Below are 23,031 nucleotides of genomic sequence, written 5' to 3' on the forward strand. Positions count from 1 at the left end.
GAAAAAAACCCGAGTTTGCTTTTTAAAAAATATTATATTTATTTATTTTTATAGAGAGGGAAAGGGAGACAAACATCCATGTGCAAGAGAAACAGCATTCTGTCGCCTCTCAGGCGTCTCCAACCCGACCACGGCTCACAACTGGGGCTTGTGCCCATTCTGGAAATCGAACCAGCAACCTTTCTGTCTACAGGGTGACACCCAACCAACTGAGCCACACCAGCCAGAGCCTGACTTGGCTGTATGTTTGATTTTAACCAGGTTCCTAATCCTCTGACCCAGTGCTAATTGTTTCTTACGGTTGGGTTTTATTTTAAATTTGCGGAAGGCATAAGGAATATAAACTACAGGCACACTTCAGAGCAGGTTCGGTTCTAGACCACCGTAATAAAGGCAAGTATCTCGATAATAGCAAGCCATAATGTTTTTGCTGGTGGGGAGGGTCGTGCCCTCAGTTGTGTGTGTGTGTTGGGGGTGACAGCAATACCTGTGCAGCACAATATAGCGAAGCGCAATAAAACGAGGCATGCCTTTAGTTAGTGGGTGTGAGAATTTACTTAACACAGGGGCGAAGGCTGAGTTTCTAACAATGGTTCCCAGTCTTGGCAGCACGTTGGAATCGCGTGGGGATCTTTCAAAATCTCCAGCTGCCTGGTCTGCATCCAACCGAGTGAATCAGAATCTCTGGGGTGGGACCCAGAATCTGTGTGTGCAGGTTGAAACTCTCAGGTGATTTCCGCCTGCAGCCAAGGTGAAAACCGCCGGTGCATAGTTTATTGTACTTGCGCCCACTTTATATTTCTATTTCTTGGGGTGAGGGGTTGTTTATAAAGAGTCTGTTTGGGAAAGGCTTAGTATCCGGTTACAACCGGAGGCCCCGGCTCCGCCCGGGTTAAAGGCCTCAGGGCTTGTTTTCTAGAAGATGTTTCAGGGAATAAAGAAGCCCCACACATAGAAAACCAGTTCTCCCAGCCTCGCGTGACATCACCAGGAGCCAATAAAAAACTTCCACTTGAGTTTACAGGTTCGGGTCTAAATGGATTAAACCTAGAAATTGCTGGACCAACCGCCTAGGGTTAGGTTCCCCTGCCCAAACTGCTCTTTTTATGAAACAGAGCCCACTCTCTGAATAGCACTGGATTCAGCTTTTCATCAACTCTCAGTTTCCACACGTTTGCTCCGAGGTTTTTGTAGTGTTAGTTGGAGGAGGCGTTCAGTCCACTAGCCCGAGAGACGCCAGGTTTCAGAGCAAACAAAGGGGAAGCCTTCCCCCCCCCCCCCCCCGCCCTTCTGGTGGTTAAAACCAAAGCCTTAGGTAGACTGTTGCTGCCATCTACCTGCAGTAATTGGTATTGACTCTTGAGAAAGCGTTGTAAGCCGCCCCCTGGTGGTGGTAACCCGCACCTGGACCCATCTCATGCTGTTGCTCCCTGTTGCCCTAACAGCACTGGAGGCAGGAAGAATTTTCCCCTTAAAAAGATCAGATTGGGTAATGACAATAGGGAGAGGTGCTCATCTAGCACTTTATCTTTGGATGGGTTCATGTGAATCTTCCATGAGCCTTCCTTTTGCAATGTTTCATGTACCGCGATCACAAAATGATGATCATGTGTTCGATCAGCCCAGCTTTAAACCTCTGGTCCCTGGAAGCTGAAAGGGTATGAGCAAAGCCATTCCTAGGAGTTGGAGGAACAGCGAGGCTAGGAAAGGCCAACCTGGCGTGGTTTAAGTGCCATTCAGCAGGTGTTTGTCCAGACGATATCCCCTCAACATTTCTTTAACGCATATCGTTAGGAAGACTTTCATTTGGTCTTAACATATTGCCATCAGTGAACAAACCATAGAAATCTCTAGAAAGGTTAATATGTGTGCTACTTATATAATGAACATATTTCTTAGATCACTTTCCAGAATTTTATTGCACAAACATTTCTTAAACATTTCCTAAGATGCACCGTGTTTGGCACTGTGAGGACTACAGGCAAGAATGAATTGTAGCCCCTGCCATCAAGGAATTTACAAACTTGTTGGGGAGGGAGATAAACCTACTGTGATCAAGACAGAGCAGAGAGCTCTGGCGGGTGTGACACAGAGGGTTGAGTGCTGGCCTGGGAACCGAAAGGGAGCCTGTTCAATTCCCAGTTAGGGAACATACCTCAAAATGTGCTCCCGACCCAGCAACATCAGCGTCACCTGGGAACTCATTAGTGATGCAAATTCTCGGGATTGTCCCACGCTGTGTTTTAGTAAGCCCTTCAGGTGATACATGCCAAAGTTTGAGAACCACTCACAGCCTAGAAACGTAGGCTTTTTATCATTGAAGGATTGTGGGAGGGCATTCATTCCACTCATCCCTTCCATTGGCATTGTGATTTATACCCTGATATCTGATTTGAACTTTACAACAACAGGCCATGAGACAGAGATGGAAAAGCAACTGTGAGTTGGGTACAAACTGTCACTGTGACACAAAGCTCTGTCAGCAGGGCTGAGCACTTTCACCTTTCTGAACCTGCCTTCTCACCTGTACATGGTCGTGTTCCTTCACTCAACAGCCTCCAAACTGTGGCTTTGCTCCACTCCCCCAGCCTCGTTTCTTCTCTCACCCACACACTCACCTGCACACCTCCCAGCTCCTTCTCTTCTCTTCCCCACCACCCTACACAGCTCAAACCTGCTCACCTTGAGCATCTTTTTTACCGTGCATGCTGCATCAGGAGGAGAAATGCCTCTCAGAGGATCTTCAGGGTTTTGTCTTTTGTGTGTGCATGTTTTTTTTTTTTATGATGAGGTGATGCTTTTTGGTGACTGTGCAATTATAAAATGGAAGGCAGAGAAAGATTTAAACAAAAATAGAGAAATGGCTGCATGATGCTCTCATTTCCCTCCCTTTATTTTACATTTTATCCACTGAATTTGTTAACAGCTAATCAGTCGGTCATCACCATCTTTGACTACATATAGATACTTTGCCACGTGCACATATATGTGTACTTCAGCCTGACATACACACAATATCTCAATAGTAGACAACCTGGATTGGATCTGGTTTGCCGATTCAAAAGCCGAAATTCTTTTAAGATCACAGACTAATTGCTTTAGTCAATTCCACCGGATTTAACATCTTTGAAAGCACAATAGGACCCTACATAGTTCACTCAGCCACAGCAAAGGATCGCCCAATCAGCGGAAGTATGATGTCTGTTTCCACTTTATGTCGAGTACTAAACATTCTTTATATGGCTAACAATGCTTTAGGAATGAATATTAACCTCTTTGCCCTATACCAAAGAAGAATCTATCATTTTTACAGTTTCATTATTTACTTCTAGATTGTTGTCTGCTTTGTTGTCACGTCTCTCTTTAGAAGCAATGATGTGCCCAAGACCCGGTAGGACCCATTCAAGGAGCTAATCATCTGGTTATAAAGGCCTCAAGGCACATGGCCTGGATTCTTTTTCTTTTCTGATTTTAAAACAGAACAGTGTACCTCAGAATAATGACTGGCACCATACGCCTGAAAACACTTCCAGGGATTCTCCAAGTTGAGTGAATCTCTATCAAGCCTTCAAACCAGCATTCTCAAAGAGCAAGAGAAGGTGCCTTCCAAAAGAAAATCTGTGGTCAAATAAGTTTGGGACGCAATATAATACAGCTAGCTCCCTTTTGGAGAGCACAATGCATATGAGAAACACTGTAATAACCAAGCAGTTCCTAAAGCTATTTGACCTCAGGAGCATGTTTGGCGGAGTACTTACTACCATGACATGGACATTTTGCTTTGAATGGTGCCATAGACACAGGGGTATGCAAACTTTCGGCATCTCTGCACCGCACTGGAAAAAGAAGAGTTGTCTTGGGCCACACACTAAATACATTGTGACACATCATCACGAAGAAATCTCATCATATTTTAAGTAAATTTCTGATTTTGTGTTGGGCCACATTCACAGCCATGCTGGGACACATGTGGCCCATGGGCCGCGGGTTGGACACCCCTGCAAAAGTATCCAGTGCTAACCCAGCCAGGGACTGCATTCTGTGAGCCTGAATTCAGACTCATGACTATGATGTATTTGTTTATGGTCTCTACACAGTAGTTCTCAACTCACTTCTATTTCATGACATCTTCCCTTCCCTTCTTCTTCGTTTGTGCCGCACTTGCTCAGAACCCCAGGCCAACATTCAGATAAGAATGTGAATCATTCTTTCCCAGGCTTACAATGGAACCCTCATGGAATCAGCACTGTGGCATCCAAGGTTATTGGCGCTGTACAGTAAGTATCCAAGAGACAACCACATGCTTGCTACTAGGAGTGGGAAAGGGGAGTTTTTCCCAAATGTACTAAGAAGAAAAGGACCCAGGAAAATGAACATTGCTGGGCAGAACAATGTTGAACAGAAATAAAACTCATAACTTTTATATGGATCCTGGGATATGTGTTGATACTCCTCCAATAATGGGTTTGGCATTGAACAGGAAATGGAACATATGAACAAGGCCAATTTAATCTATTTCCAAACAGTCAGATCCTTGAGAACAGAAAGTGTGTCTTCTGTAAGTACTTTTTGCCACTGATGGAGGACAGGTGATAGAAAAAGTCCTGCCCCCTATGCACAGGTGCTGCGGCGTGACATGTCGCAGTGTGCCCTCCTGCGTACACAGCATCTGTCTTAGCCTGCAGCTGGAGTTTGTCTGAACCTTCCTTCATTCACTTGAAAAGTATTTTCCAGAATGTTCATTGTGTATCAGGCATGCTAAAGAATACTGGGGACAGAGTGATGGACAAAAAAGGCACCTCCCCTCATTTTTTGAGCCTATAGTCTAATGGAAGACCCACGTGTTAATACCACACTATCTATTTCTCTATCACTTATCCAACAAAACTCGTGATAAATACTGAGATGATGAGGGAGCATCTAAGGAAGATTTAGTGGTTAGGGGAAAGCCTCCTTAAATGACATGTAACCTCTCCCTGAAGGGTGAGCAGTAATTGACTAAGTGAAGGCTGGAGGAAGAGGTGCCCCGGGGCAGTACCATGCATGTAGGCAGTGAGGTGTTTGGTATGTTCTTGGCATGAACTACAGGCTCTTACTGGGGGTGCTTAGAGTGGAGGGCGGAGGACAGGCAAATGGGAGGTTACCGAGGGCCTTGTGAGCCTAGTTCATGAGTTAAAATTTTAAACTGAATTCATTAGGCACATCTTCTATAAGAATCACTCTGGCTGCTAGAATGGAATTGGGGGGACTAGAGTGGATGCCAGGAAGCAATGAGAGATGCTGGTGGTTTGGGCAAGAGGTTTTGATAATGGTGATGGAGGATGGATGGGAGAGAAATGTAGGAGGTCAAATCAAGAGTCCTGGCTGGTGTGGCTCAGTAGACTGAGCCTGTGAACCAAAGAGTCACTGGTTCGATTCCCAGTCAGGGCACATGCCTGGGTCGTAGGCCAAGTCCCCAGTGGGGGGCGTGTGAGAGGTGACCATCTATTCACCACTCTGTAAAAATAAAATAAATAAAATCTTTAAAAAAAAAAAGAGTGGCTGCTGAATGGTTGGGAAGGAGGTGGAAATGTCAACAGTGAGCCTGAGGATTCTGGTGCTTCTTCCCAGCCCAGACATCACTTTCTGTCATCTCTGAGCTTCTGGTGTCGTCATTGCTGACATCACTACAAAGTTATCCCTAAAACAGTGCAGGTATAATGCCAAAGGGGAAGAAGACTGGGAAGATAAAACAGAGGGGTCTTTTCTCCCTACTCCTAGAAAGGCATGTTTCACCAGAAAACAAGGTTCTGATCAACAGCGTCCTGATGGCAATATTCTGCCATCATAAGTGGGGTTTTGTTTTTGTTTTGTTAACATCTGAAGAATTTCACATCTAGTCTCCTCCCTTTGCACACTGGAGGGACATTTATAAAGATCACTTTCCATTTTGGGTCATTGGCACAGGAAGTCCTGGGATGCCCCCTTCAGCTTCAAAACACAGCGATCCCTTGCCTTGTCCCTGCAAAACAGCAGCATGATTGCCGACACACAGGGCTTTCCCAATTCCCCCGTTCCCTGAAAACACTCAATTGTGGAAGGGAACACAATCATGTGATCTTCTTCCGTGCTCACTGGAAATGATGGATATTATTATGGCTTTCAGTTCAAGGATAATGACAGTGGAAACCTGGCCACATGACTATAACAGCTTTATTCAGAGCTGAGAGGGAAATTGCCTTTATTTGTACAACAATCGTAAATGACTTTCCCATTCCCAAGGGCATTTTCAAGTTTCATGGAATTCTGAGTAATTTCTAAAGAAAAGCCATGGTGGTTGTTATGGGTTGAACTGCATGCTCCCCTTGCCCCTTCCACCAAATCTTATGTTGAAGCTCTAACCTCCCGGTGTGATCTCATTTGCAAATAAGGCCGTTGCAAATGTACTTAATTAAGATGAAGTCAGACTGGAGTTGGGTGGACCCTGAACCCAATATGACTGGTGTCCTTATAAGGAGAGAGACACACCAAGGGAAGACAACCATGTAAAAATGAAGGCAGATGTTGCAGTGATGCAGCTACAGGCCAAGGCCCACCCAGGATTGCCAGCGAACACTGGAAATCTGGAAAGGCAAGGAAGGATCCTCCCTGCAGGCTTCCGAGGGCTAGGAGCGCTGCAGACACTGTGACTTTGGACTTCCAGCCTCCGGAACCAGGACAATACACTTCTGTGGTTTTAAGCCACTGAGTGTGTGGTACTTTCTCATGGCAGCCCTAGGAAACTAATACAATTGTAATATTTGAAAACACCTTGGAGATCACTTAGTGCATTCTCCAAATGGGGAAGTATGCTCAGTTAGGGGCAATGATTTGCCCAGAGTCACCCACTTCCTTTGCCATGTCCATAACTAGGCATTCTAATACCTATAGTTTGGAGGAGGGGTTATTATTTAACAGGGGCCAACAGACAGAGACCAGTGCCAAACAGGGATTTGGCAAATCTTGAACAGCTGCAAGAGAAAAACAGAGAAGCAAAGTGAGCTGATAGAGAGGACTTCAGGAGTATATGTACTTAAGGGAGGATGGTGCGTTGGAGATTTTTTTCTTCTTTTCATTCCAAAGGGACTTTGTTTTCTTAAGCCTGGAAAATTGCCAGCTATTCTCAGGTAAATTTCATAAGGCGTCTCTCCAGGATTCATACCTATGGTAGAGAGGATGCTATGGACGGATGCACAGGAACCGAGGGGATGGCAGAGACGGCAGGGAGCACCACAGTTGTTTAATTTGAGAGAAAAACATAAAAGGGGCCAACAGACAGGCATTTCGACTTTATGACTTCTGAGTAGGGGGTAAAGCGAGAATTAATTTTTCTGTTAATAATTATTGGAATGTACAAATTTCATGAAAACTCTTCCCCCTTTGATTGCTACCAAAGACTTTTTAAGTGTTCTCAAAAACCCCAGCAAAGATGGCAATTTCTTTTAGATCCTAGAACTGTTTTCCTACTTTATATTTATTATATACTCATCATGCAGAAGGAAGCATTTTTAATTTTTCAAGGGTCACAGTAATGATGATGCACAGGTACTCCCAATGCTTCTCATTCAGCTGCATACTCTAAAAAATGGTAAAGAAATAAAATAATAAACCACTTAAAATTGATCTACTTCAGCCTTTAAATAGCATCTAAACCTTAGAAGTCAAATATTATAGCCAATATTTGTAAAAGTAACTCTAAAAGACTAACACAACCACAGCATAATGTAATCGTGTAGTCATGGATGTATGATAACTCTGAACAGCAACTTAACATCAGAAAGAGTTGTGAGTTTCAAAAGTTCTTACATATTTAAAAGAAGGTGGAGTAGGCCACTGCTTAGATGACTCATACAGATCCCACCTCCTGACACACAGTCTCTGACTGAGGCCATCACAGCCACCCATTGTGGTCACAGACTATTTTCCTGGGACAGAGGTGATCATTCCCACTGAGCTGGTAGGACCTGTGATTTACTTCTAACCAATAGAGTATGGCCAAAGGAATGGGATATCACTTCCTGGATCAGATTACAAAAGATGGTCACTTCTGCCTTGCCAGAAAACTCTTTCTTTGATGAGCAGACTGCCATGTGGGAGAGGTCCCTGTGAACAAGAATTGAGAGCCGCCTTTAGCCAACAGTCCAGAATGAACCAAATCTTGAAAATGACAACATGAGTGTGAGTTTGGGGTCTGTTAAAGACTGCGATCCTAACCCCAGGAGATGCCTGTAGCCCTGGCTAATGCCTAGATTGCAGCCTTTGAGAGACCCCAAGCAGAGGACCTAGCTAAACCATACTGGACTCCCGGTCCACAAAGACTATGAGATAACCAACTGTGCCATTCTAAGCCACTAAGTTTGGGGGTGATGTGCTATACAGCAATAGATTACAAAAGCAGAAGGGTCATCACTTTGCCTTTGTATTATGTTGGGAAACCGTGACTTAACATCAGCTAGTATTGCTTAATGGAATCGACATATAAATTGTTATACCGTGAATCATTTTCAGTCAAGACCACATTTTTCAGACTTTGCCAAAACAAGCCTTCTGCCTTGGGGTTGTCAGGCCATTGGAGGATGGAACTCTTGCAGATTCTCTGCCTCAGCCTCAAGTACTGAGAATGCTGTAACACTGGCTCTAGCAGAATAAACACAATCACATCCATATTTTCATCCATTAGCCTCTGCAAGGCCAAGTAGAACGCTGTTTTAAAGCTCCAGCTTTTTGCATACTTTTTCGTTAAGACAAAGATTGTTTTCTTGCTCTGGTTGATGCTCTGCATGAGGTTATCGATGATGGCTAATCCTGGGTCCCAATCCCGCTCCTCTAAACAGAGGAGCACATTTTTGTCCTCACTCTCTTCGAGGTGGAAGCGCAGCTCATTGATCACCCAGTCAGTGACAGAAGTATCTTTGGTGTCATAAGAAACATAAGCATCATAGAATGTTTGGGATGTGGAAAGAGACCGGTAGCCTTTTATCTTAGCTAAACACACTTGATAGATAAACCAGACATCCCAGTAAAACCAGTGATGAGCCAGGGCGGCCAACATAATCATGATGGTGATGAAGGATGTGAAGACACATAATATGGCCGCAGTGGCGTCTGAAACACATGTGGTTAGCTCTAGAGTCATAATACTCTTCCCTCTTTGATCCCCAGGACTGGCACAAATGACATCTGTCAGTCTAGGAATTGTGACATTCACATTTTTATCCAGCCATCTTCGAAAATCTCCCATGTCACAGGTACACTCAAAAGGGTTTCCATCTAGTTTCAAAAGGGTTAACGTGGTGTTCTTGTCCTTCATTTCAAGCGTGGACCTATTGATCATTTTTAGCAGGTTGGAACTTAAATCAAGGTGTACCAGACTGCTGTTGTCTGAAAGAAAGCCAGGGGGCAGGTAGAAAATCCTGTTGCCACTCAGTAGTAGCGTCTCAAGAGATTTTGCAAGCTTAGATAGGCTATCATCTAAAAAATATAGATGGTTTCTACTTAAGTCCAGCAACTGGAGACAAGAAAAGTTCCGGAGTAATGTCCAGTTAAAGAAAGTTAACTTATTATCATTTATATATAGTTTAGTGAGACTCCTGGGTAAGTTAATAAATGCTTTATTTGGGATGTGCACAAGGTTATTAAAGGATAAATCAAGCTGTGTGAGGTTCCTGAGATTTTTAAAAATGTACATGTACCTCTTATCTTCACCATTCCACAAAACGTTAAGGCGGTTTCCACTGAAATCTAATTCTTTCAGGGACTCACTACTCAGGTTGTACTCTGTTAAGGTATAAATGTCGTTGTGGCTCAGATTTAAAATTTGCAGCTTTGTTAAATTTTTAATAAATCCTAGACGGTGTGTTACCCCTGCTATTCGGAAATAGTGTGCATTGTAGCTTAGATCTAGAACTTCTAACTCAGGCAATTCATTGAAAGCACTATCATAATCAAAGTCCAATTTATTGTTTGTAAAATCCAAATATTTGACATGAGGCAGAGCTGAAAATTCACTTCCATTTAATGCTTGACCATTGCCATTTGAAGACAGATTTAAGCAGGAAATGTTAGGAAAAGCTTCAAATTGCTTTTTCCCAATGAAGAAAATACTGTTTAAGCTTAAATCTATGGCTGTGCCATAATGTGTACATTGTCGCTTCATTAAAGGATTGGTACTGTGATAAAAATTCGCGTGTGGGTCAAACTCACCATCTGCTGAGCGTGGTTTAAGGACATGACTTCGGACCGTGGAGAAACTTGCAGAACTTGACCTAATATCATCCACCAAGGGTGATATTCTGTTTGCTGACAAATAAATGACTTTCACATTGGGGAGATGCTGGAAAATGCTAAAATTAATTTGCTTAATGAAGTTAATGCCCAAGTCAATCGTTGTTAAATTTGAGAGGTTCATCAGGGGCAGGAAGTCTTCATATACAAGTTCCTGGAACACATAACCTTTTAAGTGCAATGCCCGGAGAGATGTAAGATTAGAGAAGTTTGGGGAAAGATTAACTCTTTGTGGATATGCTGTCTTTACATAGTTGTAAGACAAGTCAAGTATTTCTAAGTTGGGCAGTTTTGTTAAAAACTCCCCAGAGGCTATTTCTTGTACCAAATAGTTGAATTCAAGGTGCAGCTCCTTCAGATAAGGCATCTTGTCGAACCAGCTTGCAGGAATCTTCCGGAGGGAAGTGCTAGAGAGGTTGAGGTATTTGAGTTTGGTCAAACTATCAAAAGCATTAGGAGGTATGTACATCGAAGCATCTCCTGCACAAGGTGTACAGGGAAATGGGGCGTTGAAACACCTTGGACAGTTCCCACTTAAATCTAGTACTGTTAAGTTTTCTAGTTTCCTGAAGTCTGCTTCACTGATGTTGTTGATATTTGTGTTGCTAAGATAAAGTTCTGTTAAGGAGCTTGGCAGGTTGAGGGGCACACGGGAAAGGTTACTGAAGGATAGTGTTAACACCTTCAAATTTGTCATCTCTTCAAATGCTCCTTTTTCTATTTCAAAAGTTTTATTACAAACATTGCCATAATAGCAGTTCCAGCCCAGATTGAGATTTTCCAAATTCTTCAGTCCAGAAGTGTTGTTTTTAGTTACAGAAATTATGTTGTTTTCTACTAGACTAAGTCTTCTCAAAGACCCTGGCAAATCGGACGGTATTTTGTGTAATTGGTTGTTTTCAAGCAGTAACACCATGAGGTTTTGCAAGTTGAGGAATGCCCCATCTGTAATATTCATGCCTTTTTTATTTCTATAATAACTTTCCCAGTAGGGCTGTAGCATGGCATTACGGTTTAGATTGAGTTTAGTAAGATTTTGCAGCCCTGGAAATGATTCATTTGTTATGTGTGTGATTGAATTTTCAGACAAGTCTAGCTCGGTGACATCTTGGCCCACAGTTTGGGGAACTTCTTCAAGTCGACGATCATTGCATTCTGCAATAACAGAGACACCTTGGACTTTCTCATCACAAGGATAGCTTCTTCTATAATAAGCTGCTTTAGTGAAGAACTCCCAGGAATCAAGGATTAGCAGGAAAAGGCAGGTCAGAAGCAAAGCCTGAAGGGTCATATTTTCCTAAGGAAAATCAAAAGTGTAGGCACAATATTAGAGTAGCAATACCTGCCAGGTATTTCATGATGAAATCAACAGTGCTTCACTTACTTTATATGAGTTTGGAAGTGGGAGTTCACTTAAAAATTAAATGCATTACACTGAATTACATTCAGAACAATTTTAAGTTTTCGCTGTGTTCAGCTTCATGGTGCTAAAAGAAGTTGAAGATGGAGTTATGTGAGATTATGATGAGAAAACCTGGGGAGCTTTTGCAGAAGCATTAATCAAGATGCCCCCACCACCTGGCTGCTGCTGCTGGACCATGATATGGTTCATAGATCTGTAGCACACAAGCTATAGTTTCAACCTACTAATATAACTTTTATTTTTCTTCTTTAGTCTTCACCCGAGGATATATTTATTGATTTAGAGACAGAGGGGAAGAGGGGGAGGGGAGAGAGACAGAGAGATGAGGGGGCAGAGAGAAAGAGAAAGAGAGAGAGAGAGAAACATCCATTGGTTGCCTCCCACAAGCACCCCAACCAAGGATCAAACCTATAACCTAGGCATGTGACCTGACTGGGGATTGAACCTGCAAACTTTTTGGTGTATGGGACAGTACTCCAACCAACTGAGCCACCCAGCCAGGGCAATATAACTCTTGATGAAACTTTGGTCAGTCCCAAGGAGAGTTTAGATCCAGCTTCTATCATAATATTATTCATGATCTCCAGGCGAGCGTTATCTCTACTTTATCTACACAGCCACATCTGATTATTGGCGTTTTTCCACTATTTTTCTACACCATCATGGTGGTACTAGCCATTTCTCTTACCTCCTTATAGGACAAGAAAACGGATACCTTCTGTTGATAATAGTAATAACAAAGTATCAGTTATTGTGCCAAACATTTTCTCACCCACATCAATGCTCACAAAAACACAGCAAGTTCTCTTATTATTTGTATCTTGTAAGTGAAGAAACAAACTCTGAGATTTAAGCAACTTTCAGAAGGGTGACACATTGTAGAGCTGGGACTTGAACCAATCTGATTCCAACATCCTTTTTTAAAAATTAAATTGATTGGGGTGACATTGGTTAATAAAATGATATAGGTTTCAAGTGTACAATTCTATCATGCATCATCTGTATATTGTATTGTGTGTTCACCACCCCAACCCAAGTCTCCTTCCATCACCGCTTGTCCCCGCCTTTCCCTCTGGCCACCACCATACTGTGGTCTGTGTCAATGAGGGTTTTTGTTTGTTTATCCGTTTAATCTCTTAACCTTTTTCACCCACCCCCAACCCTTTTCCCCTCTGAGAGCTGTCTGTTCTCTGTTTCTATGAGTCTGTCTGTATTTGGTTTGTTCATTTATTTTGTTCATTGGGTTCCAATATAAATGAAATCATATGGTACTTGTCATTCTCTGACTGCTTTATTTCACTTAGCATAATACACTCCAGGTCTGTCCATGCTGTTTACAAAGGATAAGATTTCCTTCTTGTTTTTACAGCCCAGTAGTATTCCATTGTGTAAATGTACCACAGCTTTTTAATTCACATATCTTGGCTATTATAAATAAGGCTTCGATAAACATAAGGGTGCATATATTCTTTCAAATTAGTGTTTTGGGTTTCTTTGGACATATTCCCAGTAGTGGAATCACTGGGTCATAAGGCAGTTCCTTCTTTAGTTTTTTGAGGAAAGTCCACACTGCTTTCCACAGTGGCTGCACCAGTCTGCATTCCCACCAACAGTGCATGAGGGTTCCTTTTTCTCCCCATGCTATACAATCTCATTTTCAAATCTTCCTTATATGAAGCAATGCCTTATATGTAGATAGCACTTAAATTTTTTTAAAAGATTTTATTTACCTATCTTTAGAGGGGAAGGGAAGGGGAGAGGGAGAAAAACATCAATGTGTGGTTGCCTCCCAAGCATTCCCCACCGGGAACTGTCCTGCAACCCAGGCATGTGCCTTGACTGGGAACCGAACCATGATCCCTTTGTTCTCAAGCCCGTGCTCAATCCACTGAGCTACACCAGCCAGGGCAAGATTTTTTTGTGGGACCTGACCAGTGTGGCTCAGTTGTTTGGGTGTTATCCCATAAAGCAAAAAGTTGCAAGTTCAATTCCCAGTCAGGGCATAAGCCTGGGTTGCAGGTTTGGTCCCCAAGTTGGAGTGCATGCAAGAGGCAACTAATTGATCTTTCCCTCCCTGTCTTTCTAAAAATAAATCAAGCCCTAGCTGTGTAGCTCAGTGGATTGGGCATGGGTAGACTGAGATGAGAGTAGATTTTGATCTTTATCTGAAGAGCAATGCAAACCTTTGAAGGTTTTAAAGGTTTTAGAGTGGTCCCATGCTCACTGGTTCTATAGCGGTCTCTGGTAAGAGGGTACAGGACTTCAGGAGCAAGATGATGATAGCTTGAACTAAATTGCTGGCAATGGAAATGGAGAGAAGTGGATTCAGGAGATACTTAAGAGGTAAAACGAAGACATAGCAATAGATGTGTAATGGTGGAGGGAGGATAGTGTGGGGAGAGGGAATAATTCAAGGTGACTTCCAGGTTCCTGGTCTGTGCAGCTGGATGGATAAGAGTGCCATTCACTGAGAACAGAAGATAGTTTGTGGCCGGGGAGAGGGGGAAGTGAATATTATTCATTAAATTTGGTGTGATCGGGAACTGTTTTCAAGAAGGGAGTCTAGCAATGAACAGGACAGATTAAAATACCTGCCCATCTGGAGCTTCTATTACTAGATAGTGTGTTAGATGGTAGAAAGTCCTATGGAGAAAAATAAAGATGAAAAAGGGGATGATTTTGTAGACTGTCCATCAACTGGAATTTGTCTGATGCTTTTGTCATGATTAGTCTGGCGTGATGGGTTTGGGGGAGGAAGTCCACAGAGGTAAATTGTCATTCTTGTCACAGCACACTAAGGGCACATACTAACCACATGACTTCCGCTGTTGATGTGCACCTTGATTGCCTGGCCAAGGTAGTGCTTGTTAGGTGCCTATTTTAATTTTTAATTACAGATTAATATCATTAAAATTAATTTATAAAAAGGCCCGTGGGGAACAGATGGCAGGGTGAGGCCAGACTGCAGGCTGTTTGAATGGTAAATAGAGCACTGTTGTTAGATGAAACATTTTTAGGTTGTCACTCCGTCAAGTCCAGAGGACAGGGTTATCCTGTGTGCCCTTACTAGCCTCAAGTTAAGGTTTCAATATCTAATTTCACATGCAATTGTCTCTCATACAATGCTGAGCAATTGAGAACAGCCTCTAGGGGGCGCTAGAGACCAGGAGGGGAGCCTTTTGAAATTCACTGTATTTTCAGGATAAACATGGCCTCCCAGGAAGTATGTGGCAATTTACAGTAAATATTATGGTCCTGGCCGTGTAACTCAGTTGGTTGGAGTTTCATTCCCATACACCAAGATTGTGGGTTCCATCCCTAGTCAGGGCACATACAAAAATCAACCAATGAATGCATAAATAAGTGGAACAACAGGTTGATTTCTCTCTCTCTCTCTCTCTGTCTCTCACCAGTAAATAAAAAAAATTAAAGTAAATCTTGTGCCATGGAAGTAATCAGAATATTCTGGAGGGGAGCTCTGAATGAAGAGTATGAAATTCCTAACTCTACCCTCTAGAAAGAGTCCTGATGTAAGAACTTGAGTTGACAAGTTCCAAATAATCTCAATTTGAAGAGAACTACATGGGTGGGAGGAATAGGAAGTGGCGAACAGGCAGCTGTCAAAGAAGTTGAGGAGAAAACCCTTACTGTTCAAGCCTCTTCATCCACATTGGGGCCTCCCAAAGGTGGAATGGACAGCAAAGGCTTCTCACTCGGGGAGTGAGCCCTAACTCATATCATGCAGCTGGATCTCAGGAGAGACAGAGAGACAGCACAAAGCTCAAGGCCCCAGCAAGAACTGCATCTCCTCAGCCAAGGTCTTCCTCTTGGCCACACCCATGCCTCCGGCTACCAACAGTTATGGCTGCAAAATGACTTCGGAGGAAACCAGATCTCATAGTGAGACAGGATCCAGGGAGAATTTACTCTCACTAAGATGTAAGCATCCAGCCCGTCACAAGAGAAATAGCAACTCTGCAAATAAATTAGAGAAATAGCAACTCTGCAAAAAACAAAAAGAGAGAGAGAGAACTGGCAGCTCTACAAATTAAAATAGAGGGGAAAGGGCAATTATGCAAATAAAACAGAAAGTAGAACTAAGCAAATAAAACAAAACCTGAGAAGGAGAGCCAGAGATAGAGATAGAGAGAGAGAGAGAGAGAGAGAGAGAGAGAGAATGAATGAATGAAGGAAGGAAGGAAGGAAGGAAGGAACGAACGAACGAACGAACGAACGAATGAATATGCTTCTGTTATTTGAGCCTGGCAGTTGAAGTTTCCTGATAAAGTGACAGGAAAGAACTAGGATCCTAACAAGATCAGAGAAGGCCTAAGAGGAGACCACAGCAGACAAAGAATGAAGAGAAAGTTGACAAAGACACCGCGCATAGGTGGTTGAGCATTAGGGGACACAGCAGAGAGACGTTAGGGTCAACCAGAGCCAAGTCTATTCCCATCATGGAAGCCGGAAAATGCTCCGGAATTGGAGGCAGCAGTCCTGGCAGGTGGCATGCCAGGTGGGACTGCACAGTGGATAGACTGACTGAGAAGACTGATGGTCTTTGTGAGAAGTCAGACTCCTCTTGGTACCCTCCCTGAGACTTACTATCTCGAAGGTCAAAAGGTTGAATGCAGAGCCTTGGGTTCAAGCCTCCAGGCAACTGCCAAAGAGAAAAAACACAAGGGTTAAAGAACAGTTTGTCTCTGGAGCTCGGAACTCGGACCTCCACCCGGCCCTGGCTCTGGGGCCTCTGGCAGGTGTGGGCTTATGAACATCCCACCCCAACACCCTAGGCAAGAGACTGGAGGAACCCTGGGCAAGAGATTGGAGTGTCTTGCTGAGAAAACAGACAGGCACAGCAGCAGTGCTACGAGCACCAAATTTGAGGAGACACCCCAAAACTTAGTCATCAAGGTAAATACTATTTAAAAAGATTAAAATCCCTGATGGACAAAATACCAGCATTTTAAACGAGGACAGACTCTGACCCTATACTTGCCAGGCTTTGCTTCACCCACCTTGCTCGGTTCTGGCTCCAAAAAAAGTCAATTTACTAAAACAGGCAACCAGCTAGTGATCCGATTTGAGCAGTTTGATTTTTTAAAAATATAACATTAAAATAATATTGATCTTGATTACTGAGATCTTTGGCATCCGCCCTCTCTTAAATTCTGCACCAGAAGTGAGTGCCTCATTTGCCTGACCCTAGTCCTGTCTGGTACCACAGAAAAGATCTTGGGGGACACTGGCAAACCCTAGCCAAGAGCTGGTCACACCCACTCAGCCTGTCCTTGCCTTTGGAGCTTCTGATCAGCTCTTTGGTGCCCCTGCCAATAACAGCCAGCCTCAGTCACCTGGGAAGTCACCCAGTATGACAGGGAAGTTACCACAAGAAAAAAAGACTCAGAGACCCAGTAGTTAGCAGCATCAGGGCCTCTGGCAGCCAGGACAGCGCTTTATGGTTTCCTTTATTCATGCAGGAGGTTCTGCTTGTGCAGGTTCATTATTCCCTCTCTGTGTTTCTGAAATCTTAAAAAGATCTGAGCCCCAGATTTTGTTTCATTTTTTGCATCTTTGGCGATCTGAACGGACCCAAGGCTACTATCCTCTATAGTTACCCACTTAGCGTGAACATTCTGGTTTCATAGCAGAAACAGCCATGAGTGTGACCTAGGACCACTGGAAGTGTTTTGTAACATATCATCTGGGTAAACATATCATCTTGTTAAAATATAAAATCTGAACTTTGGCACGATTCTGACCCCTGGGTCCCAGATAAGGGATTGTGGATCACTACTTAAATCCACTTCACTGGGGACACATGAGCATCTCCTGAGTTTGCCTTGGCCTACGTTGAATTGGGAAATAGAACGTGGTTGTCAATGAGGCCAAGTTGTGATATTCATGGGCCCAAGTCACTTTGGCCTCCATGGGTCCCTTCCTCCATTTAAAAAAAAATAGTAAAAATTGCCCTGGCCAAGTGGCTCAGTTGGTTGGAGCATCATCCCATACACAAAGCATTGTGGGTTCAATCTCTGGTCAGGATGCCACCTAGATCCCAGGTTTGATTTCTGGTCAGGATGCCTACAGGAGGCACCCAATCAAGGTTTCTCTCTCAAAAATCAATAAACATATCCTTGGGTGAGTCTTTGAAACATATCCTTTGGGTGAGACTTTGAAAAGACAGTAAAAATGATATTTTATAATCCCATTGGTATTCAATATAAAAATGAATATAATACAGACTGGAATATATTTATTATTTTGCTGATTTCTAAAAACATTAAAATCTGTGCCTAAAGTGGGCCCTAGGCCCTGGGCCTTCTGTGCCTAAGGAGAAGTCAGCCTGGGTTGCCGATGATGGCACAATGGAGCTCAGGTCAGGTCTCCCAGGGATGAGCGGGAAAAACTTCCTGGAGAGTAAATCCACTATTCAATTGAGAGCTACTGATGTACAGAGCTAGGATGGGCAGAATAGAGAGTCAAAACACAAAAGTGTTACAGGTTGAATTGTGCCCCCCCCAAAAGATACGTTGAAGTAGTTTCACCCTCTGCACATGTGAACATGGCCTATTTAGAAATAGGGTCCTTGAAGATGGAATCAAGGTAAGATGAGGTCATTCTGCATTGGTGTGGGCCCTAATTCAACGACTCATACCCTTATAGGGGTATGTGCTGAGGGTAAGACCCCAATGGACACCCAAAACACAATTTTAAAGCACCAGTGCAGGTGCCCTGACTGAGTGGCTCAGTGGGTTGGGCATTGTACCACAAAGCAAAAGGTCTCTGGTTCAATTCCCAGTCAGGGCACGTGCCTGGGTTGGAAGTTCAGTCCCTGAACTGCCATGTGGGACTGCAAAGTGGATGGACTGAGTCCCTGGTCCGGACACAAACAAGAAGCAACCGACATTCCCATGTTTCTCCCCCTCTCTCCTTCCCTTCCCCTCTCTCTAAAAATAAATAAATAAACTCTATGAAAAGAAGATAGAACACCAGTGCAGTTTGAAGAGTAGTCTGCCTTACCTGTGGAACCCCGAGAGTAAGAGTGAGCCAAGGGGCCATCCCCAGGACCCAGCCCCAGGGAGTAGGGGGTGAAGGCTGCAGGCAGGGTAGAGTCTGGGTTCAAAAAGACTGATCCTGCCAAGTGAGGCTGAAATAAATCCTGCAGGTTTTCTAAGGTGAAGGTGGGGTGCCAGGTGCCTAAATCTGCCTTCCTGGAGTAAAGGGCTTTTTATCTTTTCACGCCCCTTTCCTAGGTTACAAACAGACATTTTGCAACGATGCTTCCTTCCTTCTCTCTTTTCCAAGGTTTCCTTTACCAAGACGTGCTTTGCCTTAGCTCATCTCCCTCCCCCCCAAGGCCTGCTCCTGTCCCCTGACACTGCAGTGTCGCGAGAACCTATTGGTCAGAAGATGTGATTCATCCTTCCCAACTGAATTACTGAGCTGTTTGCACACAATGAGGAATTCAACCAGAACTGAATTTTTGCCAAACTGGATATATTTCTAATTTTTCATGGGTGCTGATTCATTTGTAGTTGACTATGTTCATTGACCACTGACATATTATGGAAGTGAATGAATAAAGAAATGGTTGTACAGATAGGATCTGTCACCTTAGCTGAAACGGACAATAATATTTTATTTCATCCAATAATAGATACCATATTTTACCCAAATTCCACAGACTCATGAACAGCTTTGGAGATGAAAGAAACCACTGCCACATTAAATGCACAAATCAATGAGCAGACAGAACTTGATTTTCTATGAGAAGTTATGTTATTGGAATTTTGAGAAATATGGTCGGGAGCACTTGGTGAGTGCTTTACCACAAGGCACACACTGCACTGAGTACAAGTCATGCATTTGCTCATTCAGCCCTCCTACACATCGGTCAGACAGGTGCTTTCACAAGCCCTCATTTTACAGACATGGAACCTGAGGCTCAGAAAGGCTAAGTTACCCAAGGCCACTCAGATGGTAGGTGGCAGAGCTGAAACTGAGTCAACAGGTACCTGAATAGTGGACCAATCGGTAGAGCGAGAATCAAGAGGCTAAAGTGAAGGAGAGAAACATTGATTGCTGCCTCCTGCATGTGCCCTGACTGGGAACCAGCCCACAACCCAGGCATGTACCCTTACCAGGAATCGAACCAGCAACCCTTCAAGTTTGCAGGCTGGTGCTCAACCCACTGAGCCACACTAGCCAGGGCAGCAATAATCTGGTTTTGATTACCAGCAGAGATACCATGGCCAGACCTGGAACCTTCAGGGTTCAAATGCTGGGGTGGATTACCCACCTTGCCTCTCTGCGGTGGTCGGTTTATGACAGTCCTATACGACAACTGGAAGTACACTGATTTCAGACGGGTACACCAGCTCTCTAACCATCTGAAAAGTCAACACAGCATTTTCTTGCTAATGCTGATCCAGAACCATGGGTTACGCATTTAAATTTCCTATGTCCTTGTAGCCCAATAGTGATAAATTGGGGATAATAGTTTAAAACTAACAAATCCCTCAACCCCATTTAAAAACTCAGTTGAACTCAAATATATTCCATTGGAATGATGCTCCCCTAAATAGAACTTTTTATGTTTTATTTTTTAATCTTTACCTAAGGATATGATTATTGATGCTAAAGCAAGAAGAAAGGAGACAGAAAGAGAATGAGAAGCATTGATGTGAGAGAGAAACACTGATTGGTTGCCTCTCATACATGCCCCGACCAGGGATCAAACCTGCCATCTAGGTATGTGCCCTGACTGGGGATGGAACCCACAACTGTTTGGTATACAAGATGATGCTTCAGCCAAGTGAGCCATCCAGCCAGGACGTCCCTTCAATAGGTTCTGGAGGTAGCACTAAGACACACTTAAAGCCAACATCCAGTAATGACATCCTCCCCCTTGAGACACAACCCGATACTCCCTAAGTCTGGCGTTTCCATGAGGCAGCCTCCTGCCTCATGAACCCACACTGTTTGGGGGTTATTACATGCAAGGATGAGCAGCAGTGATTGTAAGAGAGAATGAACTCCGACTGCCCTCTCCGTGATCCACAGCCTCAGCTGTTTAGACAAGGCACACCCAGAGCTTTCATTTTATTTGCAGAAATCAAACCCAGAGGCTAATGGATTAGCTTCAGGTCTTCCGAAGCCTTGGAATTGGCTTCCCCTTCTGTCCAAACTAGTAAGACCAGCACATCTGATTTTTTAAATTTTCTGTATAGCAGGCCACTTTGCCTATATTTAGAGTTGTTTCAACACTAAACCTTTTTAAAAAAATTGTTATTTATTTATTTTAGAGACAGTGGAGGGGAGGGAGAAAGAGAGGGAAACAGAAACATTGATGTGAGAGAAAAACATTGATCAGTTGCCTCTCGTACATGCCCTGACTGGGGCCAAAGCTGCAACCCAGGCATGTATCCTGAACAGGAATAGAACCTGTAACTTTTCGCTTTGTGGGGTGACACCCAACCCAATGAGCCACACTGGTCAGAGCTCAATACTAAACCATTTAATGCATATGTGCTCATTCACCACTTTCTCTGTTCATACTATTTGGCCACCAAACCGTACTTCAGGGTCAGAAATCACATTTTGTCAGAAAGCTTTGTTAAAGGAATAGAAGTAGCTTACCGTTTTCCTGTTGTCAGCCCTTGTAAGTTCTCATTCCATGGCCGGCACGCAGCCCTGCAGAGTGGTACCTTCTGTGCAGTAGGCGCACGCAGAGAGGAGAAACTGACTAACTTCCTGAAAGTGTTGGCTTTACCATCAGTGAAACCTAGCATGTGGTTTGCAGAAGTTTATGTGCGAAGAAGGGAACTTGTGATTTCTTAACTGTTGCCAAATCATTTATTGACCATGCTTTAAAATTTCAAAACTGAAATTGGGGGGAGAGGGGAGTCATTTATAAAATGATTTAAATATAGCCTGAACCAGACTTATCCAGTGTATTTTTGTGAGTTCCTGTGTCTCTGTATGTAGGTGGGGGAAGGGTAGCTGGGAGGGTTCTTGCCAAACTGTTAACATCATTTAGTTCTGGAGAGCAGGATCAGGGGGAAAAATGAGGGAGAGATGGAAACATTTTTCCATTCACTTAGAAAATTCTAGGGTGTTTTTTTAAAAGTTTGCCATAAATCTGTTATGTGCCATCTTTTGTTACATAATTGACAGGTATAAATAACATTTGCATTGCTTCATCTTCATTCCACACATTTCCAGGACAGCATGAGTAAGGTGGATGTGGGTTCTCCACCAGGCTGTGGCCATCTTTCTCCTGGGTGTCCCTGCACTAAGCCAGCGTGTGGTGTAGTATAGTATGAGCTCCATAACTGTTCACTGAATGAATGGATGAGCATGAGAATTCATTCATGAGGCCGGAAAATTTAATTTCCTGATTTGGCCTGATAAGTGCATTGGATTGTAAGCTCTGTCTCAGAGGCTTAACCTAGAACAGAGGTCAGCAAACTGCAGCTTGTGAGCTAAGCCTGGCCCAGGGGTGAAGAACTTTTATAGAGGAACATTTTCTATCGATCTGATGGTAAACAACGCTAACTTTACTTGTGAGCAAATGTTTCCAGGGAAACCAAGAGACTGGGTGGTGGCCACCAGATGAGGTCTTCAAGCTTATTATCTATCACAAAGGGTATTGGTGAGCTGATGAAGCCACGAGCTAGGGCGACAGCATGCATGGACCTAGAGAACATGATGCTCAGTGAAATAAGCCAGTCAGAGAAAGACAAGTACCATATGATCTGATTCATATGTGGAATCTAATGAATGTACTGAACTGACAAGGAAAACAGAGACAGACTCATAGATACAGAACAGGCTGACAGCTGAGCAGGGTTAGGGGCTGGAAGGATTGAGCAAAAAGGAAAAATGACTCATGGACACAGACAACAGTGTGGGGAAGGGGGAGTATCAGGGGACTAGATGGTAATGGGAAAATACAAGAAAAAATAAAAAGTAAGTAAAAATGACTGCAGTCTGTGCTGAGGAAGACCTCTTCAGGTCGGAGCATTTGTCAGCCTTTCTAGAGAAGTCAGATACACATGCCCTGGCTTCCGGGACACAGTGTGCCATCCAATTATAGGCCACTTAATTGGGATTTCATAAAGCGTGGCGCACAGTGGGGTTATACTTACAAACAGTCCACTGCCTATGCCGGGCACACTCATCAAAATTAGCCAGAGATTCAAATCAAATGAGCCTTCCCAGGTTTTCCCACACAACCAGCAACCATAAAACATGAAAATGGAATCAACAGCAGGGCAGGGCCGGACAGTCGTGGCAAACCA

At 43.5% G+C, this 23,031-nt stretch overlaps 1 protein-coding gene across 2 annotated transcripts; it reads right to left on the bottom strand.

Annotated features, from left to right (window-relative positions):
* Window positions 1–2,841: 2,841 nt before the first annotated feature.
* Window positions 2,842–21,487, bottom strand: TLR8 (toll like receptor 8). 2 transcript variants are annotated; one of them, XM_037157474.2, is made up of 3 exons: window positions 21,368–21,487; window positions 16,331–16,385; window positions 2,842–11,599 (listed from the first exon to the last, which is right to left on the bottom strand). In XM_037157474.2, exon 3 carries the CDS (start codon window positions 11,591–11,593, stop codon window positions 8,471–8,473), a length of 3,123 nt encoding a protein of 1,040 aa, XP_037013369.2. In that variant the 5' UTR covers window positions 11,594–11,599; window positions 16,331–16,385; window positions 21,368–21,487; the 3' UTR covers window positions 2,842–8,470. The 2 variants fall into 2 exon arrangements, with proteins under 2 accessions (XP_037013369.2, XP_037013368.2); XM_037157473.2 differs by lacking the exon at window positions 16,331–16,385.
* Window positions 21,488–23,031: the final 1,544 nt, after the last annotated feature.

This window comes from Artibeus jamaicensis, unplaced genomic scaffold (genome assembly GCF_021234435.1).
Source record: "Artibeus jamaicensis isolate MK-2021 breed Jamaican fruit bat unplaced genomic scaffold, CSHL_Jam_final scaffold_1283, whole genome shotgun sequence".
NCBI classification, from domain to species: Eukaryota; Metazoa; Chordata; class Mammalia; order Chiroptera; family Phyllostomidae; genus Artibeus; species Artibeus jamaicensis.

Coding starts and splice junctions, on each gene's coding strand:
- TLR8 (XM_037157473.2), bottom strand. CDS start 11,593: ATGACCCTTCAGGCTTTGCTTCTGACCTGCCTTTTCCTGCTAATCCTT.